Below are 21,898 nucleotides of genomic sequence, written 5' to 3' on the forward strand. Positions count from 1 at the left end.
AGAAATATTTTTGACCAAATTTCTCGTTACTGAATTTGGATGATTGCTGGATTTACTGATATATTTTAGGTTAGTGGAGGGTTTGTGATACGGGAAGAATGTTTTAGTGTGTAGATCTAAAGTGACGTCCAAGAAGTTAGCTATAGATGTTTCATCTTCAAATACTATAACAAAGCCCATTCTGCTAAAAAACCTAGCTAATTTATTTTTAACTTTTTGTATTTTTTGATTTGTGGTGTTCTCTAAGTATAATAGACAATCGTCTCTGTATAGACCACCCTTAACATTTGGGAATTGGTCTTCTAATTCGTATAGAATGTATGTGCATATTAAGTCAGCTATTTGAGACTATCCGGCAGCGTCCAATTCTCTAACGTTTTTTTTTCAAATGAATCAAGTCATAACCTTATCCATCTATTGTTTTCATAATCGGTCATAATGTCTTACGTTTAAGATGATTGCCATGCTTTCCCTGATGAGAAGGTTACAATTTTAATATCAAAGATCCCTATGGATCACACAGGTTGTAATCCTTTGAAACATATGTAGGAATAAAGTATGCAATTATAACATGTGTTTTCTCCATTCCTTAAATTCTTAAATATACTCAAATACCCAAAATTTCAAGGAGTTCCTGCCTTAAAAACAGGAACTAAACCACAGTTATTTTGTGTTCTTTGCTACATTGGTTTCTATTAACCCATTTATTCTATCAGAAGAATTTTTATTCATTAAGATAGAAGAAATACACATAATTATATATATATATATATATATATATATATATATATATTTATATATATTCTCCTGTGGAATTTCCATAAGACTTGCTAGTATATGTAAATACGCAGTGAAGTTTATTATATTACATTTTGGTTTCATAATCTCCTGGCATTTTCATTTGCTAAATCTTGCTTTTTCTTGAGTCAGCAATAGCAACTTTCTGAATGTTTTGTATTTCTCTTAGCCTCCAGCCCTCCTTAATTATTTTAGTAGAAACACAGTTCCTTGTACATCTCCTATTTATCACTTTGTTCTTTAACTTTGCAAGTTCTGTCAGTTGGGTTGAACAACTAAGATTATACTCAATTTATCAGCCTGAAACAGCTATTCTTGCTCTCTCAGTTCTCTAAGCAATTTTGCAGAATGCAGTGTTCTTAAGTTCTCACTGGCACTATACTACTATGCTCCATAGCTTGGTTTGCCATGGTGTAGTTAAAAAATTTGCTTCCCAACCATATTGTTTCAGGTTCGATTCCTCTGCCTGTGCCTTGTGTACATATCTTCTGCTGTAGCTCCAGGTTGACCAAGAAAACCTTGTGAATGGTTTGGGGAGATGAAAACTGAAAGAAGCCCATCACGTGTGTGTTTCCTTGCATTGACATTTTGTGGTCATTATAAATGAGTTACTGCCATACAAGTAGTGTCCTCTTCCAATCTCTTGTGAAAATATGTTTGGTATGGTAAAAATGTGTCTGACCATCAGGAAACAGGTGAGGGTAGGTGACAGAGAGGGCATCTGGTCATAGAAAATCTGCTTCAATGAATTCTGTTTGACCCATGCAAGTATGGAAAAGCAATGGTGAAGATGATATAAGGATGTAGTTAAAATGCTTTGCACTTGTAGCCATAATCACAGAGGTAAAATCTCCCTCTGCTATTGCCATATGCTTGTATTTCCACTGTTGTTATGATGATACCTGTGTGCTAGAGAACAAATAACTCAAAATGGTTACAAATTGTTTGCAGGATTATGAGTTTTTGATGTCCAACAATAGATGGTGGTGAGACTATTGTATCACAAAGTGACAATGACCATTGTCAGTGCTACTCAGTAAAAAGGATCTTCGTGCAGAATGCAGATTTGTCTTAGATCATCTCACTAAAATTTTTACAATAATTCCATAACTGAAGTAACCATAATTATAAGAATAATAATAATAATGGCTTCTGATTTAGGCACAAAGCCAGCGACTTTTGAGAGAAGGAAATTTGTCAGTGTCATCAACTCCACTGTTTGATTAGTAGTTTATTTTATTGACTGTAGAGGGATGAAAGGCAAAGTTGACCATCAGCTATTTTTCCTAATGTTCTTTCAATTTTTGCCAGTTCACTGCCATAATAGTAATTATAATACAGCAAAAATGAAACAATCTCATATATTGTGAGTGTAGCAAGCTGGCCCAAAAGCACTGCAAATGGAAGCACGATAACATGGCTAAGTTCATCCACTGGATGCTACATGAAAAATACGGCCTGGACAGAGCACAGAAATTGGTATGAACACGAACCAGAAGGAGTCACCAAGAACAAGGAATATAAGATACTGTGGGATTTACAATACATTGTGACTCCCAAATCAGTGCTTGAAGACCAGATATTGTTATGGTAGATAAATGAAAAAAAGGAAACCAAGATTGCAATACCTGGAGATGCACGCATAAGTGAAAAAGAACTAGAAAAGATTGAAAAGTACAGACTACTAAAAGATGAAATTGCAAGAATATGGACTATGAGGAGAGTGTCTGTCATTCCAGTAGTTGTAGGGGCTCTTGGAGCACTAACAAGCAAGTATCAAAGCTTATAATGTGCAGAAGGAGACCTCTGACAGCAGACTGCTGTCTGCTCTCGCGTGAATCTACCAGAGCAAACAAGACAGAGCACTCCGAGAAGTAAAACAATAATATTGATTTCAAATATTGACACAAGGCCAGCAATTTTGGGGGAGGAGGTAAGTTGATTACAGCAACCCCAGTGCTCTACTGTTATTTATTTTATTTACACTGAAAGGAATGAGAGGCAAAGTTGACCTTGGTGAAATTTGAACTCAGAATGTAAGGATAGATGAAATGCTGCTAAGAATTTTGCCCAGTGTGCTAACAATTCTGCCCACTTTCCACCTTAGTAATAGTAATAATCATAATTCTTTCTACTCTAGACACAAAGCCTGGAATTTGGGGGTGATAAAATAAGTGCCAGTTTAGGGAGTGAGTGCTCAACTGGTGCTTCACCTTCAAAAGGACAAGGCAAAATTGACATCTGGAATTTGAACTCACAAGGTAAAGATAGAAGAAATGCCACTAAGCACTTTTTTCCTGCATGGTAATGATGCTAATAGTTAATAATAGTTATGACTGGCTAGATAATAATAGTAGAGCATGGACTACCTGGAAGTACTGGTAATCTATAACACATGAGTAAACAGTAGCCTATCAGATATTTCTGTTTCACATATCAAGATCAGGAGCTATCTTTTGAGACATTTTTGGTGGGTTGATAATAAATTTGGTATAAATGTCATAATTTAATCTCTTTTAGTAATTATTATTTATATGTCCTCATCCTAGTGTATTGAGTTTTAGTTACTACAAAATGTTTGAATGGATAAGTCTTCAAATTGCTGTTCTCTAACCACAAACTTAGGGTTGAGTCTACATAATTGTATTGATCCTTGTATTCTACTTGTAAATATTTTAATAATCTTGGATAAATAGAAAGAATAAAACAATTTGATCCCAAGACTTAAAGAATATAACATTGGTACAAGGTAGCAACATTTACGAATAGTAAATTGACATTTCTACTTGCATATGTTTGAAATCTGATTCAGTGACTCAGCTTTGTGAATTATAAACCTTATTCAACACAACTTACCAGAATTATAATTTTCAAAGTCAAACTGTATTACAATATCCACAAGTCTTGTAAATTATCTCACACTGAGATCCGTTTCCAAATTGCATCTAGATATCTAGATCTGTATTAAAGAATATAGACTGAGTTACATCATAGTTCTGATGGATTTCTTCATTATATTTTATCTTATATTTCAGGACCAGTATTTCATGATGATGATTGTATGGAACCAATTCCACTTGGAATGGAAAGTGGAGGAATACCTGATAGCAGCATCTGGGCATCAACATCAGGGACAAAACGATCCCCTGAAATGGCTCGATTAGGCCATGCTTCTGGTAAGTACAGCCCAATTACTTTCTGTAGTGTTTTTCCCCATCAATATAATATTAAATCAAAATCACAAATTTTATTCATTTAAAACACATTGTTTCCATTTTGTGATTCAAAGATTAGTTTAAATTCTTGAATTCCTGTAGTGCTTTCTCTATATAAATTTCCTAAACCCGTTCGAAACTAGATAAAATGCAGTTAGTATCATATAAAATTATGAAAATATAATTATTGCATGAATTAGGATGAAACTTGTGATATGGCACAATGTCCCTTGGTGTACATTGTGAATGTGGTTTTTAACTTTTGTTGATTTTTACCTGTAATGTTACTTCTACATGAACAGTAAACTGAATACAGCTAAGTTGATAACATATAGATAGTTCTACATGTATTTACAAGTCATTAGTTCCTGGACATCATTTTTTTGTCCTAGAGCTGAATTTGTGTACTGATAGTATTTGTAACTTGGAAGCTGCACAACTTCCATTAGAAAAAGCATTCCAAGATACATCAGAAACTTTTAATGAATAAAATTGTCAATATTATTCTGTAATCAGAGGTACTGTGTGTTAATAATATATTAATAACAAATTATTTAGCAACCCTTTACATTAAAATTAGATATTTATAACTGTTATACATATATAGTGAATCATATTTACTATATATGTATGGCAGTCTGCTACTTCATTGATCCCTATTTCTTGCATCACTAAACTTCACAACATAAAAGAATGCAATGTAAACACACACACACACAAACACACACACACACACACACACACACACACACATATACAGGACTACCATTAAATACTAGACAAAATAAGTGATCATTTAAGGCACTAAAATTTGAGGGTACCATGTAAACTCTGAACAACTTCCAAAAAATTTCTTAATCCAACTTAAAGCATGAAACCTAAGTAGTAAAGAGAGAAGGTAAGGTTACTCCTGGAATAGAGGGCTGAGATAGGTTAGTGGATTACACAGGAGGGCCATGTCGCTTAATTTAGCAGGAAGCTTTTCAGTTTTGCTAGAAAACAGATTTATAATTAGCTTGTTTGCAAGTTAATTATAATTTTACAGCATTTTTTTTTTTTCCATTTGGTCTGAAAGTGGGTGATTTCTGTAGAAAGTAAATTGTAGGACTAGGAGAATGGGATGCAAATTGTACAGCTGGCCTTGGTGGCCAAATATCCAAGTGATGGCCCTGCATGTATGTGTGTGTGTCACAACATGGCTGTAGTCTAATAACTAAAACGAGTAAAAGATAAAAGAAAAGGTATGTATATATATATATATACATATATATATACATATATATATATATACATATATATATATATATATATATATATATATATAAAAAACGTGTGTGAATTTTGTAAATAGAAACTGTTCAAAGCTTTTCTTTTTGTGTGTGTGTGTGTATGAACTCATTTGATGTCCATTTTCCCTGCTCGTATGGATTGGACAGTTTGACATAACCCAACAAGCTGGAGGGTTGTATTGAGCTTCCATATCTGCTTTGATGTGGTTTCTATGATTGGATGCCCTTCCTAATAACACCCTTTAACTGAGTGCTTTTTTTCTTGACACTTGCATTTTTGAAGATAGACAAAGGTGGGGAGAGCATTGACAGCATATGGGAGAGTGTTGAGCAAACAGCAGATACAAGATGTTGGAGATGAAGTAAGGCAGTTCTATGATATAGTTCAGAGGAGAGGGAGAGATACCTAGAGACACATAAAGAAGTGAGCAGTGAAAAATGAAGTGGTAAGGGATGATATAGAAAATGAGAGATGGATGTTAAAGGAATTGGTTCCTGGGAGAGAAGGAGCTAGCCTGTAGCAAAAAAGGAGGAGAAATATGTGAATATTCTGCTGTCATGTGATTACAACAGCTGAATTGTGTCATTCATTAGAGGAGAGATGGAGGGATGTTTGTTAGGAAGATGAAAGGTAGAAAAAGCTTGACAGGGATAGATTAGGGTCTGGTGTGTGCACAGACATAAACCTAATACTTTTAGTGAACCACTTTTACTTTGGTGTTTGGGTCTTATCAAGCACAGTGAATTACCAATCATTTCAGTCCTTTCTTATCTCTACTGTGAGATTCAACATCTTGAGATCAGCCTTCACTACTTCATTCCATGTCTTTCTGAGTCTCCCTCTTCCATTAGTACTTCTTTAAACAATCTGCCTTTCACTTAAAGGGAGAGATCTTTTGTTACCAACAGAGATAACTCCTTGAACTTTTTCCATCCTTCATTTATACTAGCAACTATCAGCACATCCTCTTCCACTGCTGATTAGGTTACCAAGGTGACAGAAACTATCAACTACCTCTAGGGAACCTCTTTGGCATTTGGGAGAATGTTTTTATCGTGTGTACTTAGTATTTATTACTCTGGTACATGTGCAGCAAGCAGTCTACTTTCTCTGTTAGCCTTCCTGTGATTCCATTGCACCTCCACGCCTCTTATGTATCCATAGCACATACACATTTATTTATTCGCGCGCGCGTGTGTGTGTGTGTGTGTGTGTGTGTGTGTCATTTGTTTTGTTGTATATATTTATATGCTATTTAAGGGTGCCATTTGAAGTTATTTTGTGAAAAAGATCTGAAGCTAATAAAAATACATATTAACTATATACCTTTTTCTTTCTAAAGGAAAACATTAATCAGTATATATTTACATATACATGCACATACATAAAACTATTAAAAGAAAAGTTGTAAGTAATGACAAATTCTCTTGCAGAAATCAACCACATGGCATGAATGTTTTGTGTGTATTTTAATATAAACACAATCATACTTATTGATTATTAAATAACAGGTGTATTGTTCACCACCATCACCCAGCAATATGGTTCAGGGCACATATATGTGCATGTTTAAGATACATGATCTTAATGTCACTTGGAAAATTCTCTTTAACTGTAATGTTATTTTATAACTAGTGTTATGTTTTTGTTCAGTAACTAAAAGGAAATCTTATTTGTCACATTTATGTTTCTTCTGCTTCACTGCAGTATTGATTTCTCAGAAGATCAACAACAAATTTTACCCAGCATTCTCTATTGTCTACTACATATTCCTGAAGGAAATGAATTTAGATATTTTTTTCCCTTTTTTATGAGAATTGCAAATTATTTACATATATCATATGTACATACATACATATGTACGAACATATGTATGTATGTATGTATGTATATATATATATATATATATATATATATGTATTTGTAATATAAAATAATGTCTCTAACCACAAATAAAAATTTCAAAAACTCTTTGTTATATCTCTGTAGTTTCTGAACATAGTGAAAGCATCATATTTTCTTGTGAATGGCTCTCAGCCAAAATCTTGAAATATAACAGCATCAAAGTTCTTGTTTTGGTGAGACAACATAAGTTCTGTGGGTTTTTATAGCATTGAGAAATGTTAAAACAATTGCTGTGAAGCTTTTGACATTTCCTATTAACATTTTATCTAAGAATTCAAGAAAAAAAGTGGGTATATTTCTTTCTTTTTTTTTAAACTTCAAACTCTGATATACATCTAATGAAGTTTTCGTACAATCACCATGACTTCTACGTTTTCTAAGATATAATAACTGTAGTGTTAATTTGCTTTATTTGGAAATTTGTCATTTGATATTAAAATTTCAAATCTTTTTCTATGTGTATTTCTTTGTTTTCTCTTCACCTGATCTTCAATAATATATCTCTTTAAAATATTTCACTATAAAAACAACAGATTCTTCTGTTAGAATTAATTGATAAATACAAAAAGATAAAAACAATTAAAGCTATTAAAGTTTATATATTTCAGTCTCTGCTAAAGCATTAAGACTTATCTAGTATATTATAGAAAATCAGTAATTGCAGTGATCATTAAATCCTGATTTATGTCAGCTTATACTTACAAAAACACAATTTCCTCTTCAATTTTGCCTTCCTTTATGATCTTGCTTTTTAATAAAAAAGGACAATGTTTCTCTTATCGCTGCTCATGCATTGCCTCTATTGAATGTTTTAAGCATGTTGAAATCACTTGATGTGTGGAACAACAATGTATTCTCCAAGCTGACATGTTACTACGTAGATTAGGTGGTTTTTTACCTTTCTTTTTTCTTTTGCCTATGGACCCCTTTGATTACTACTTTATTCTCGTGGACCCCCAAAGTCATTTGATGTTTAAAACCTAGTTTTATAGATACTTCTTTCAAAATACCTGTTTTGTTTTTCACTCATTCACTTGTGTAGATTTGCCATAGAACTCTCTGAGAGAACATGTTTCAGTAGCTAGAAACATGTTGAACTATATAAAACATTAAAGAAACCTAGCTGTTTCTTGCAATAAATACACCTAAAACAAATTTTTCATGGGCTACTGAAATACTTGCTTGCATGGACCCCCCAAAAATCTTATGCGAACTCTCAGGGGTCATATGGACCCTAGTTGAGAACCACTGATGTAGATTGTAATCCCAATATTCTTCATGTCAGTTTACAATTAATCAAAATTATTATCAATCAGATATATTCTCTAGCCAGGGAAATACCGTAAAGACCGCAAAAATAAAAATAGACTTTGATGGGTGCGTAAATTACATGAGTAAAATTCGTTTCCAGAATCTTTTTTGTTGAAAATAGATGTACAAAACGTAAACATTCATACCAGAAGTTGACTCATTTAATGTCAGAACAGGTTTTACTGAAAAATAATGACTTAAATATAATGAAGTTGACTTTTATTTATGCTGGACGGTATGATGCTTACTTTTTCTGTATAAATTTACTAAAGCCATTAAATGGTTAACTAATTTTTGAAGTCTGACATTCATGCTGGTAAACACACTCTGGGCCATATTTTACATTGCTTGGAGTTTCTACCTATCGCAATAGAGCACCACTGACATACATAGTGATATGGATATTCCTGACTGAAAAAATGTAATGATATGGATAATCTTGATTGTATGTTTTTATTTTTGTCTGTTTATTACTAAGCACAGTTTTTAAGTTTGTCATACTGTTTATGCCAATTTCAAACATGGGCTTTATTAACATTAAAATGCCTTCTGGCAGCTCTGTTGCCATGTTCAAATGCATATCCAACATATTTAATTTCTCCTTCACAGTAAACGATTCATAAGTTCTGCCCATACTGACAATAACGGTAATGACAAATATTTAAGTTTTGCTTGACATTTTGTAAGTGTGAAAGGGATTAATATTTCAATACTCTGTATCAAAGGTTCTGACAAGAATAGGCAGAAAAGAATTCTATATACATAATCAGTTGGATCAGTCACTTTCCTTTGTCAGTTGAGTAAACTGTCATCCAAGCTGATGTTTATTGGTAATTAAACTTAATTTGCAACAACTTTTCCTGTGATTGTGATTTGAGAAAACATACTGTGGTATGCTAAAGATAGGAAATAATCTCTTGTGGGCAAGAAATGTAAAATAAAGTTTATTATAAACATCACAAACACTTTGTAATTTAATAGCTTTCAATGTGATCCCTGATAAACAGAAATTATTTTAATTTCATGCAAATTTAATAAAATCTAATCATAAGCGAACTTATGCTAAATACATCTAAATTGAAAACCTTTTTCCTCTGGCTATATTGACAATTCTGAAAACTTATGGGCGTGAATTTTACAGGAGTAGAAACTTTTTTTTAACAAATTTTATCTTGAAAATCTTCTGTGTAAATTAAACACGTGTGCAAATTACATGGGTTTTTATGGTAGTATAGCAATAATATTATAGTTTGTTGCATATAAAAATGGAGATAAAGATTCATCAGTTAAAAGGGTCATTATTTATGTTGAACTATTATTGACAGTCTAAAGAGCTACTAGTTAATGTAGTTTGGGTATATACATGTTTCAAGAGTGAAGCTGTCAGATAATGATGATAAAAATATGATAATATGATAGAAATATGATAATAATGGTGATAGAAATATTTTTATCATCACAGTGACGATATAACTCTATGATGACTATTCAAATGAGCATGGTAGATATGGTTGTGACCAGATTAATGTCGGCATTTGACTCTAGTGTAAAGCAAATATTTTATCCTGACATTATCATCATCATCAACATCATTTTAATGTTCACTTTTCCATACTCACATACGTCGGATGGACTATTTGTTGAGGCAGGTTTTCTACAGTCAGAAATCCTTCTTGCTGCCAACCTTCACTAGCTTGTATGGAAGGTAACAGTTCTCTGTGACCAGACATGTTTTTCATTGGAGACTAGCAATGAAGGATACCACCTGCTATCACACAATGTCATAGCAAGGAGACAATAACAAAAAGACACACTCACACACACATATATACATACACACACATATATACATACACACACATATGTATATCTACATATATATATGTAGATATATATATAAATATATATAATATATATATATATATATATGTAGATATATATATAAATATATATAATATATATATATATATATATATATATATATATATATATATATATATATATATATATATATATATATATATATATATATATATAGGGTGCGATGGGTAAATTGTCGCCATTTTATGTCTTTAATTTTTTGCATATGTATTGTTTGTTTTTGATTTTGTTGACTACACAGTATAGTAGGGTCAGTTGGGCACCGTCTGTGAGAAAAATAGTACCATGATGCAATCCACTCTGCCAGAAATTTGGAAATGACATGCTGTACTGCTTAGCATTCATACCAGGAGTTCCAATATGAACATTTGAGAGTGTTTGGGTGTCAATCTGAGGACAGTGCAGAGGATTCAGAAATAGTTGGATGAATCTAATGGTGATTACAAAGATACAGCAGCTCAGAAAACTCACTCTGATTGTTCTGATAAGAAAAGAACTCCTGAATTTGTTGGTGGGATCCAAGCCATGATTGACAACGATCCCTCCAAGTCAGTCAGGTCCATTGCCAAAGACATGAGAGTGTCTGAATTTCTTATCAGGCAGGTAATGCATGAAGACATTTGGTATTCCTCATACAAGATGAGAAAGGACCAATTTTTATCCCAAGCCATCAAGGACAAGAGGAGACAGTGCTACGAAGCTTTTGAACATACTCAAGCATCCCCTCCAACTGAACATGCTTTGGTTTTTCTTAGATGAGAAAAATTTCTGCTAGGTGAAATGGTGAGCACACTGAACAACTGTTGTCTTGTGTCCCCAAAACATGTACCAAGAGTGAACAAAATCAAACATCATGGTGTTTGAAGTGATTACTAGTGATGGCAGCATTATGCCTCCATTCATCTTCCCACACAACCTCAGGCTCAACATGGAGACCTACATCAAGTGCCTGGATGAAGACGGTGGCTGCTGGAAGACCCTATGTCTGGCAACGAGACTCTACACCATACCACACAAGCAGGCGAACCCTGTCATGGCTGTCAGACAATTTTCGCAACCACACCACCCCTAACATCTGGCCACCTAATTCCCCAGACTACAATCCCCTTGATTATTATGTGTGGGGCACAGTTGAGTGAGAGACCAATAAAATTCCTTGTAACACCAAAGATAAACTGAAGGCAAGGATTATGGCAGCATTCAATAACTTAAACAAGGAGACTGTCCAGAATGGTTGTAGGAGATTCCAAAGTCATGCAGAGGCCGTGGTTGAAGCCAATGGCAATTTTATTAAATAAATTTACTCTTTAGTATTTTAAGATATTTTTATGTAATTTTGGCAAATATATCTGTTAAAATAAGATGTCAGTGTTATTTTAATTTTAGCATAATTTAGACAATTTATTCACAGCACCCTGTGCAGTGCTCCAGCATGGCCACAGTCAAATGACTGAAACAAGTAAAAGAGAAAAGAGTAAGAGTATATATGGTTCAGAAGTGCTTTTCTCATAATAATTTCTTAACATTTTGACATTTGAGTCTGTCTGGGCAGTGAAGCTTCTAGTTTTTTACAAAGTCACCTGTGCTACTGTGTGACTTTTTCATGACAATCTTGTGATGCTGTAGAACAAAACATGTGCTGTTGCAGAGGGGAACAGAAAATATCCTTTCTCTAAAGCTTTAATTTCACTTTCAAAATTCTCTGAATCTTGAAGCAATATACAAAAACTAATTGAATGCTGAATTACAATATTCTATGTTTGTCAAAAAGAGAAGAGAAAGAAATCTCTTTCTTTCAGGTTTTTTAAGTGGGGCAGCACTTTGTCGAACAGCATACTGTTGCGGAGGGGAAAATGTTTCCACTTCAATAACTTCTTATAAATTAAACATCTATAATGCCAGTGTATCAACAATATACTTTAATTTCCAAATTCGTTTCAACTGTGCCATGTTTTCGTAAATTTCCACACAGTTGGGAGTAAATCTACATTTAGCTTTAAAATGGGAATCTAGAAAATAAATATATACAGATGAGCATAAATTAATGAAAATATTATAAATAATTATTTAAGAACACTCAGTCTAAACTTATTGTGCACATGGAGTTATTATACTGACCAAATACATGTATCATACACTCTAGCTCCTTTTCAATTTTGTTAAAGTTAATCTAAAAATGCAAGTTATTAAATATAAAAATTTTGAATAATTATATATAATAAATATGGAATTGTATACAAAGTCTGACTGTTTATAAAAATCACTCATCATCAAATTGCTAATCAAAGGGGTATAAGTTTTGTCTTTTAAGCCAGAATATTTAAAAATATCCTTAAAAAACACACTTGGGACAAAGGTCTGCTTGAAAAAAATTTTGCGCACTTTCTTGGTCACACAATAGAAGTCTTTTGCATTTGTCACAACCTCTTTATTTTGCAAAATAGATTGCCAAACTGCACTCTTGACTCAAAAAATGACCATGAAGCTTCTGCACCAAAGTCATGCTCATGGTAAAGTAAGTTCGCCAGGGTGTACTTGTTTTTGAAGTGAGAGCCAGCACCATCAGTAGTGTATTTTGTAGACCTAATTTAACTGCTTAGCCTCATTGATAATGGCTGTGTTGAAAGCATAGACACTGAGCTTTTCATACTTCATTTCATCAGAAACAACTACATGTGATGCATACTCAAGTTCACCTTCTTCACCCTTGAAGCAAGCCATGGCAGTGAAGAGAGTGACCATGTCGCTGGACCAGTGAGCTGCCATCACTTATTTCTGGTGCTTCTGTTGAAAATTTTCTGAAAAATCTTGTATGATTACTTCACCAGTTTTCAGGTTTTCTTTTAGGAACTCAAGCTCTGCAAACTGCCACTTAATGTTGTAAATGTGTCTGCTAATTGGCTGTGGTTGCTCCACAAGATCTTCTTTTGCCTCAGCAATTGTGCATTCCTGCAACAGCTTTCTCAGTTGCTTATCTTTGCCAATCACCTACTGATAATGAAATACCATGAAATCATCATTAGCATCAGCAAACACTTCATCTACTGGCTCAGTAACTCCACATTTTGGACATTCTCTATCTACACAATGTATCTGTTCAAGACTGCAGACTGTTTGCATGAGGACTTCACACTTTTTCTACAACAGACTTCCTCTCCACAGCAAAAAAAAAAAAGAAAATACTTATGTACTTTGGACAGAACGAAAAACATCTAGCCATTTTGAAAATATTATTGAGTAGCTCTAGCCTAAAAACAGAAGTTCTCAATAGGCCATTTGTGTGAGAACTAACAAGACTTAAAGGCCTTAAAATATTGTGGAGGGGGAAATCATTTATTGGACAAGTAACACTGCTGTTTCTCTGAAGCAGATTTGGGTTTTCAGTATTTGTGATGAGTCCATGTCTCAGTATTTTTAACCAGTTAAAGTTTTTTCTATTTCTGTCCAGCAAATTTTGTGTAAACAAAATACTGTGGAATGGTCCATATATACAATATACTCCTTTCAGTTTCCCGCTATCAAATCTACTCACAAGGGTTTGGTTGGTTCAGGGCTTTAGTAGAAGACATTTGCCCCAGGCGCCATGCAGTGGAATTGGATCCAGAATCCCATGGTTGAGAAACAAACTTCTTACCACACAGCCATGCCTGCTAATTTCAGAAAATGAAATCAACCAAGTTTTTTAAAATTTTGTGTGTAGTATCTAATGAAAGATAGGGAGAGGGATCAACAACATATCTTAATAGGGAATAAACTTATAATAAATTCAAGAAGGGAGAAATAGAAATTTTTCGTGAGGGATATGTAAAGGTCAGCTTTTACACCACATTAAATTTGTGAATAGAAAGATAGAAGCATCAGATATTAGATATTATTGCAGGATAGTATATCAATTTATAAAAAAAAATGTTTCTTAAGAAATTTAAAGCAAAACAGAATATCAGAAAATTTACCTAACCAGAAGAATTGGAGAGGTTTCTAATAACTTGAATGTAGAGAATAAATTTAAAAAATGGAAATTTTTACTAAAAGGTTAAAAGCAAATTGATGCTCTTGAGAAAATGCTACATAGTGGTGCACGGAATTATGTGACAGCCAAGAAAGTTAGAAAAATTTGGTCAATGAAAAACATGAACTTGCTCTCAGTGAAACCAAGAAGAGGGTAGCTGAAGAAGTCCGAGTTGTAAAGGAATAACGGGTAAAGTAGAGCGAAAGGAGCAAAACATTTTGCTGTCAAGTTCACTTTTTGGACTATGTATTTATGAGAAGCTAAAATAAAATCATGCCAACAATACTAATTTGAAATTTGTTTTTTAAAAATTGCATCTAAAGGGTTTTTTCTTGGATTTCTGTGCTTCATTTCTTGGATCTTTGACCTTGATATAGTTCAGTATGGGTTCCTTGTGAGACAAACATCTGGTTATCATTATAGTGATTGTATTATACTTTCAATAGGGTTGAGGAAGTTTAAGAAAATACAATGTACTTATATATAAGGCATTTTATTTATATATTTCTTGGTATTACTCATATATTACCCATATTTGTTTTGCAGGACCTCTAAGGTCAGCTGGTGGGTGGGTGAGTGGGGAAATACCTCAACTCTCATGTTATTCCTGACTGAACACTTGAAACAGAATGGATTCCTCTAAAAGTACCCATGTGTCAGGTGGTAGTATTAAACCAGGAAATGGATAAAGTCTACCATTTGAGAATGGGTACAGTCCATCCATGAAATGTGATAAGAGTAATAAAGACATTACCCACTGTTTGCAGGAAAGAGGATTCTCTACATATATTATGTGATATAAATGGAGGAAAATATGTTGGATGAAATAGAAGTGGGGTCATATGAAAACAAACTAAAGACTTGGGATAAAGTGATTTGATGTACTAGAAATGTGATGTGTTACAGACTTGTCTAATTTATGCCAGGATGGAAAGATGTATCTTCAAGGGTTGGAAAGATGTATTGTAAAAACAAGGAATGGAAAGTTGTATCTTAAAAACAAAGTAGATGATGAGATCATTAATAAATCTTAGTAGTTGTGTAAAAGAAGACTGAAACAGAAAAAAAAAAAGAAAACTTATGTTGCCTGTTAGAACATTACCAGTATTTTAATAGTAGCAGAGAGATAACATCTGTTAGTCAATCATTGTCATTATGTTAAAATAAGTGAGAGGGTTTACTTCTTAAGTTAGTTGAATTGGTTGTCAAGTCAGTTCTTGTTTGGAACTACTGCTCTTCTAGATAGGTTAATGATTGCACTACATTCATATTTCGTTTTTGGCATAGTTTCTGTGGCTGGACTCATTTCTAAAGCTAGCTTTTTTAAAGAGTATATTGGGTGCATTTTATCAAAGCGTCATGCTTGAAGCTGCTTTGTTCTTTGTAAGAGTTCTCACTGTGTTTATAGTCATTTAAGGTAAAGTAACCAAGAAATGTGTTGCCACTCATCACAGTCCCTTGCCATCTCCTTTATGAGGTTAAGCATCTTGAAATCAGTTTTCACCACTTCACCCTATGTTGTCCTATGTCTCCTTTTCCCCTGATGCCATTTAATTTGAGCATTCAATTCTTAATGGTGTTGAACTCCTTCATGCACCTAACATGCTTGTACCAGTGCACTCTCTTGCTCACTACATCCGATTTTTCTTATATTCAGCCTTTCTCTGAGCTCATTTGTACCCCGTCATTCATGCATACTTTCATTACACATTTATTAGAGCATGTACACTTCATTTTTTTCTGATCTTTGCAAATATTTTATATTCAAGCTGCATGTATTGCTGCCATGCAACATTGCACTTTGTCTGCAGGCATCATACAATCTACCTTTCAACCTGTGGGAGAAGCCCTTTGTTACCAACAATGGTAATATCTCCCTAAACATTTCCTACTCTGTGTTTACTTTAGGTACAATGTTTTAGGATATCCACTTGTACTGCTCATTAAATCACTTGAGTAACAAACACTACCAATTACATCTAGAGTGCTTTTTGGTAATTTCAGAGACTTTATTTCATTTGTGCCCTTGTTATTGACTACTCTTGTGCTGTATAGGAAGTCTACCTTCCCTGTTAGTCTGTTTGCAATCTCACTACAGTCTTATGCATCCATAGTCTACACTCTTTGGAATTTCTGCCTACTTATTTTATGCTTATCCATCTCAGCCATTTCTCTGAAGGGTTTCGTTTTCTTTCCTTCTTAATTAAGTTTTAGTCTTTGTTAAGTTCATTTTAAAGCTTTTCAAGTATAGATTTTGCTTTCATGACTGGAATTTTCCTCTAAACCTTTTACAAATCCATTTGTAAGTACTAAGTCATCAGTATCTAAGTTTTCCCACAGACAGCTGGTCTTAAATTCCTCCATTATGGACTGGAGAATTATAATAAACAGAGGGTGCTTAGAACTGTATCTTGGTGGAGCTCTACCATCACACTAAATTTATTATCATACTCACATTTTGTTGACTGCACCCCTGTAGATGGCTTACACAGTCCTCATTTACCTTAGTTTTTTTAGTGACCACCAAATTACTGAGTGAGGAACATTTTCAAAGTTTTCTCCTGATTAATAAATGCTAAGTATAGTGGCTTATTCCTAGCTAAATATTTCTGCAATTGAATTACTAGAAGGAGAGCATTCGTAGAACCTCTTCCTGGCAAAAAGTTGAGCTGCATCTCGTTTAGGTTAATTTTGTTCCTAATCAATTGTTTTTATATCTTGTTCAGTGACTATATAAAAAGGAATATATTGGAATTTTAAACAATGAATAGCCAAGAAGTATAGTAAAATTTAAGGTAGCCCTTCTTTATTTTATTTTGGTCACATAAAATGTTTTTAGAGAGTAACAGTACATAATAATGATTACGTAGTAAATATTTACTTAATGTCGAAATATATGATTAAGATTTTCTGCTTTAGGTCTTAAGAAGGAAAACTTGAGTATAAGCTAATTTAAATAGAAATTTCTATATCACTATCTACTTAAATCAAGGAATCTGTTTCCAAAAGGAAACCCTTGTAATTATGCTCTTTCCTTGTCCTCCATCTATTTTGTATATAGTGAGTTATTGATTGTTAGTATTTGTCTAAAAATGTTATTTATTCCCTCAAGTTTTAACTAATGACGTGCTCTCCAATCATTGATATTGTTATTGTTATGTAACTGAGGCAATTTCATAGAATTATTTTAATTTACTTACAATACTAATGCCTTTGAGAAATATATAGACAATTCTACCTTCTTTTTATTTCCCTGAGTGTGTTTGGTTTTTCCCTTAATAAAAGATAATATTAATAGCCACCAAAGAAATTCACCAAACTGAACTGTAGTGATGAATCATATGGAGTGCAACGTGACAGCCTGAACATATTGTACTCTCTCTACTGTCCTATCTATTTCTGTACATCTGGTATAATTGGGAAGATGAATATGTGGGTAATGTCTTGTTTGACCAGTGCCTGCATGCCATATGACTGCTTAACCAGGACTTATCTGCGGTTATGCAACAAACATCAACAAGCAGACTGATGAAGACAGGTAATGAAGAATTTGGGAAATACCTGTGGAAATTTTTCAGGAGGTATTTTGGTAGGTTTTGTTACTGAGATGACCCATTCAATGTTGTAGGGTGACAGGAAAACCAAGCTGGGGTAAGCAGAAAAATCTTCAATGATTGAGGAGAATAAAAATCTAGGACAAAATGTTTGGAAATCAAAGTATTGCATATCTACAGTTGACTGATTGTTTCATATAATGCCAAGATAAAGTATTGTTGAAAAAATAACGAAGACAAGCAATAGAACAGTTTAAAGGATGGAACATACTTTAGATTGTTGGGTTCACAAATGTACTGATAGAGAATGAGCTTGGATTTTAAACTGACAATGATTAATTTTGGTAATGAAATAAGATATCTTTATACAATAAAAATGGTTTTTTGGTTTAAAAAAAACACAGCAAGATTTATTTTCAAAAAGTTATTTCAACATGCAGTGACAATAATTCATAAATAACTTTGATAACAATTATGAGGTGTTATAGATTTGCAAATGGTTTCTATACTAATCAACATAGTTGGCTTGATTAATAAGTCTTGTTTTAATTAACTCTTGCAGCATTTTCGACTTTTTAAAATTTAGCTTTGATTTTTATATTTCAGTTAGCTTGAATGAATAAATTAATAATACTATTTTTGTACAGTTAGCACTCCAGGCATTTTAATATGCATTAAGTGAAAAGAAACCATTGTCTGTCCCCATATCTGTTGCTTGAAATGATTTTATCTCAAGAGTTAATGTAGTTAAGTTTTTAGTAAGATTCCAACAATGCTACAAATACATTTTAAAGTCATTAGTAGTATTTAAAATAGATCAATATAAAATCAGTAAAATTTCACATAACAATCTTTTCAGTATTCTGAACACACAATTATTGATGTATGACCTATTCATTGATGTTTGATATATACTCATCCACTTCTTAGAAACATCTTATATTGTCTTCCTTTTGTCTAAAGAGAGAAAGCCTTTGTTGCCAAAAGGGGTGGCAGTACTCTTTGAACTTTCCCCACCCATTTGAATTGTCACTACATTTATCTGCAACATCAATTGTATCTTCAAGTTAGCAGAACTTGACTATAACTTCCAATAAGTTATGTAAGTATATTCATGGTCTTCAGTTCATGCTACATCAACTGCAGTGGATTCTAGTGATTTTATTATACTTTTTTGTGTACATTCCTTCATTCTTGGACATATCCTCACTGCTAATTGATATTACTATCCCCTACTATTTCCTATATTTGTTATATAATTCATCATCATCATTCAATGTCTATTTTCCATGCTGGAAACATGGGTTGGATGGTGTGACAGGAAACTGGCAAGTCAGAAGACTACACCAGGTTCTGCTGTTAATTGTCTGTTAATTTAAAGAATTGAATTCCTGATGCCTCACTATTATCTTTTTAAATGCTAATATTTTATTGTAGAACCTAGTAATTGAAATATACAATTTCTTTCTGTATAGTTGCATTGTGCTTGAATGAGTAAATAATCCTTTGGTTTTGCAGTCTAATCTCTGCTTGTCAATATATATATATTCCTCTTTCTGGACATTTATTAATTCCTCATAATTCCAAAGTTTGTTTTGATCAAGCACAATAGGAATTATATAAATTAATTTATAGATTCTTATGGAGTTGAAATTTTCTATGGGTAATTCATGTGGTAGAAGGTATCTTCTTTCAAGTGCTGAAAGCCTGCCCATCTTAATCTACGATACTATTTAATCTCTTGAAGTGAATTGATTAAATCAACACATGCTTTATTGCCCAGTTTTTTCTATTCTTCAGTATTTGTTTTTGTAATGTTTGAATGGCAAAGCATATGTAAGTTGGAAAAGAGGCTACACTCAGTCAATGCATACAGCAGAGATGACAGTTACAAGATACAAATGGACACATGCTGAGGAAAACTGGTATGTGTGTTGACAGTGAAATGTTCCCAAAATAGAGAAACACATATGAGGGAATAATGATGTTGATCCTTACAGACAAGATAATTGAGGATGAAGATCTACTGCAGATCTCTAACTTTAAAAAAGCAGGCATTAAGCGATAATGATGTCTCCATTAATGTTGCTTAACATTTGCAAAGCTATTTAAAAATTAAATTTATAGATTTAGATTTGAATATGTTAGAATTTTAGTTTGAATGGAATCATTCAAGTTACATTAGTTACCCAGGGCATGAAAATGTCTGCAATCCTTACACCAAGTGATTTTAGCATCATTTAATTCATTCATGCATGTCAAATATTTATGATCATTAATAACAAAATCCAATATAGGCTTGGAATCATTTCATGGTTAACTGATGGAATAATGGTTATCATGCTCAGCAACTATAAGCTACTTGTAATTAACAGTAGAGAACTATAGAAAGAGTATTTCAAGCATTCTACAACTTGTATATTATTCTATCTGATGGAAGTTTAACCTGGCTGGTTATAGTGGCTTAAATCCGTGATTATATTGATTTCACTCAATATAGCAAAAGTAATTTTCATTTCAAATTTATAGAGAAGTTTACTTTTTGGCATTAAAACTTCAGCCTGAGTAAACAGTGATGAGTACAATAGAGGACAAGTATAGCATGAACCTATACTTTTGAGGAATGTGACAGTATTCAAATAGCAGCAAAGTTTTAATTTAATATGAACCTTTTTGGTGTCATTTGCTTTTTAATGAAGATCTGCAATCATATTTATTTTTTTATTTCTATATTTTCAAGTAATTAAGTGTTCAAGAACAAAAGAATATCAAATGTAATCTTGAAGTCTATATAATATTATATAAAATGGGTGTTTCCCTGAAATGTTTGAAGATGACATATTTCTTGTAATTTTAGGAGGACATCCTATTGAAATGTCTCTGTGGGCTACTAGAAGATATTTCTTATGTGAGTCTGGATGATGTGAAATCATCACAGAAGCTGGAATCACTGAGACAGAGGTAGCAGGTAGAACTTTTTCAAGAGCATTATCCAATTCATGAGAACACATTATCCTTACCAAATTACTGTTGTGACCACAACATTCTTCTGAAGCAGGCCTGTAAACACTCTAAAGTATAGATAATCTTTGATTATTGAGATCATAATCTAGAGAGGAAAACCAGAAGTACAGTTGTTACTCATTTAGAAGTAGCAACAACTCATTCATACAATCATATCAGGAGTGCAAGTTCAAGCTTATAGGTACATGTTTGTAACTCCTGGTAGTACTGAAAGAGATACAACTAAAAGAGTTTGGGATGCAGCTTGTCTGCTAGCTGTACTCCTATGAATCTCACACCAATGATGCCAAAGATGATCTGAGAATGATGTTCTATCAGCTGGCCAGGAATTTAGAGAGAATACCTCCAACAAATGATACCTTGGACCAGCATCTCAAAAGGAGTGTCATTCAAGTAACCATTTGAATTATGACTCATGAGCTGGTTATGCTTCTACATAGCTCATGCAATCACAAATGGACCATGGAAGACATGAACCTTGTTCCAGTTCGGATTATTCCACTCCTTGCAAAGAATGTCTACAATCTAGATATAGCCACTCCCTCACAAAAAGAAATATTTGTTGTGCTACATAATACAGAAAGATTGTACAGCTGCAAATATGCTGATTTATGAAGGTTTTAAGTCACTGGCATTGATTATATTCATCACAAATTGTTACCCTTCTAAGCCCCACTTTCTTCCTATTGTGCCAATCATTGTCTATTTAGGAGGAAGCTGTAATTTTATTTCTTCACTGTTCTTGTGATACCAAAAAAGTAAACTTTTGCATTAAGTTGAAGTGACTAGTTGCCCAGATACCCTTCCACTATGAATGAGAGAAGAAAAGTTTAATTGCTAAGGAAAATATTAAGAAGCATAATGGGTTGTTGGAAGGGAAAAGAAGTTGTAATGCTTTTGCCTTTCCCAAA

General features: G+C 33.2%; 1 protein-coding gene across 1 annotated transcript in view; it reads left to right on the forward strand.

The window, feature by feature from the left end:
• LOC106877699 (neurexin-4) overlaps positions 1 to 21,898 on the forward strand; it is a 303,409-nt gene that overhangs the window by 64,711 nt on the left and 216,800 nt on the right. Inside the window, exon 2 of the mRNA XM_052966322.2 lies at positions 3,834 to 3,974. Coding sequence (XP_052822282.2) covers positions 3,834 to 3,974 — 141 coding nt within the window. The remainder of the gene's footprint in view (positions 1 to 3,833; positions 3,975 to 21,898) is intronic.

The sequence above is a fragment of the Octopus bimaculoides genome, chromosome 3 (assembly GCF_046866305.1).
Source record: "Octopus bimaculoides isolate indiv1 chromosome 3, ASM4686630v1, whole genome shotgun sequence".
NCBI classification, from domain to species: Eukaryota; Metazoa; Mollusca; class Cephalopoda; order Octopoda; family Octopodidae; genus Octopus; species Octopus bimaculoides.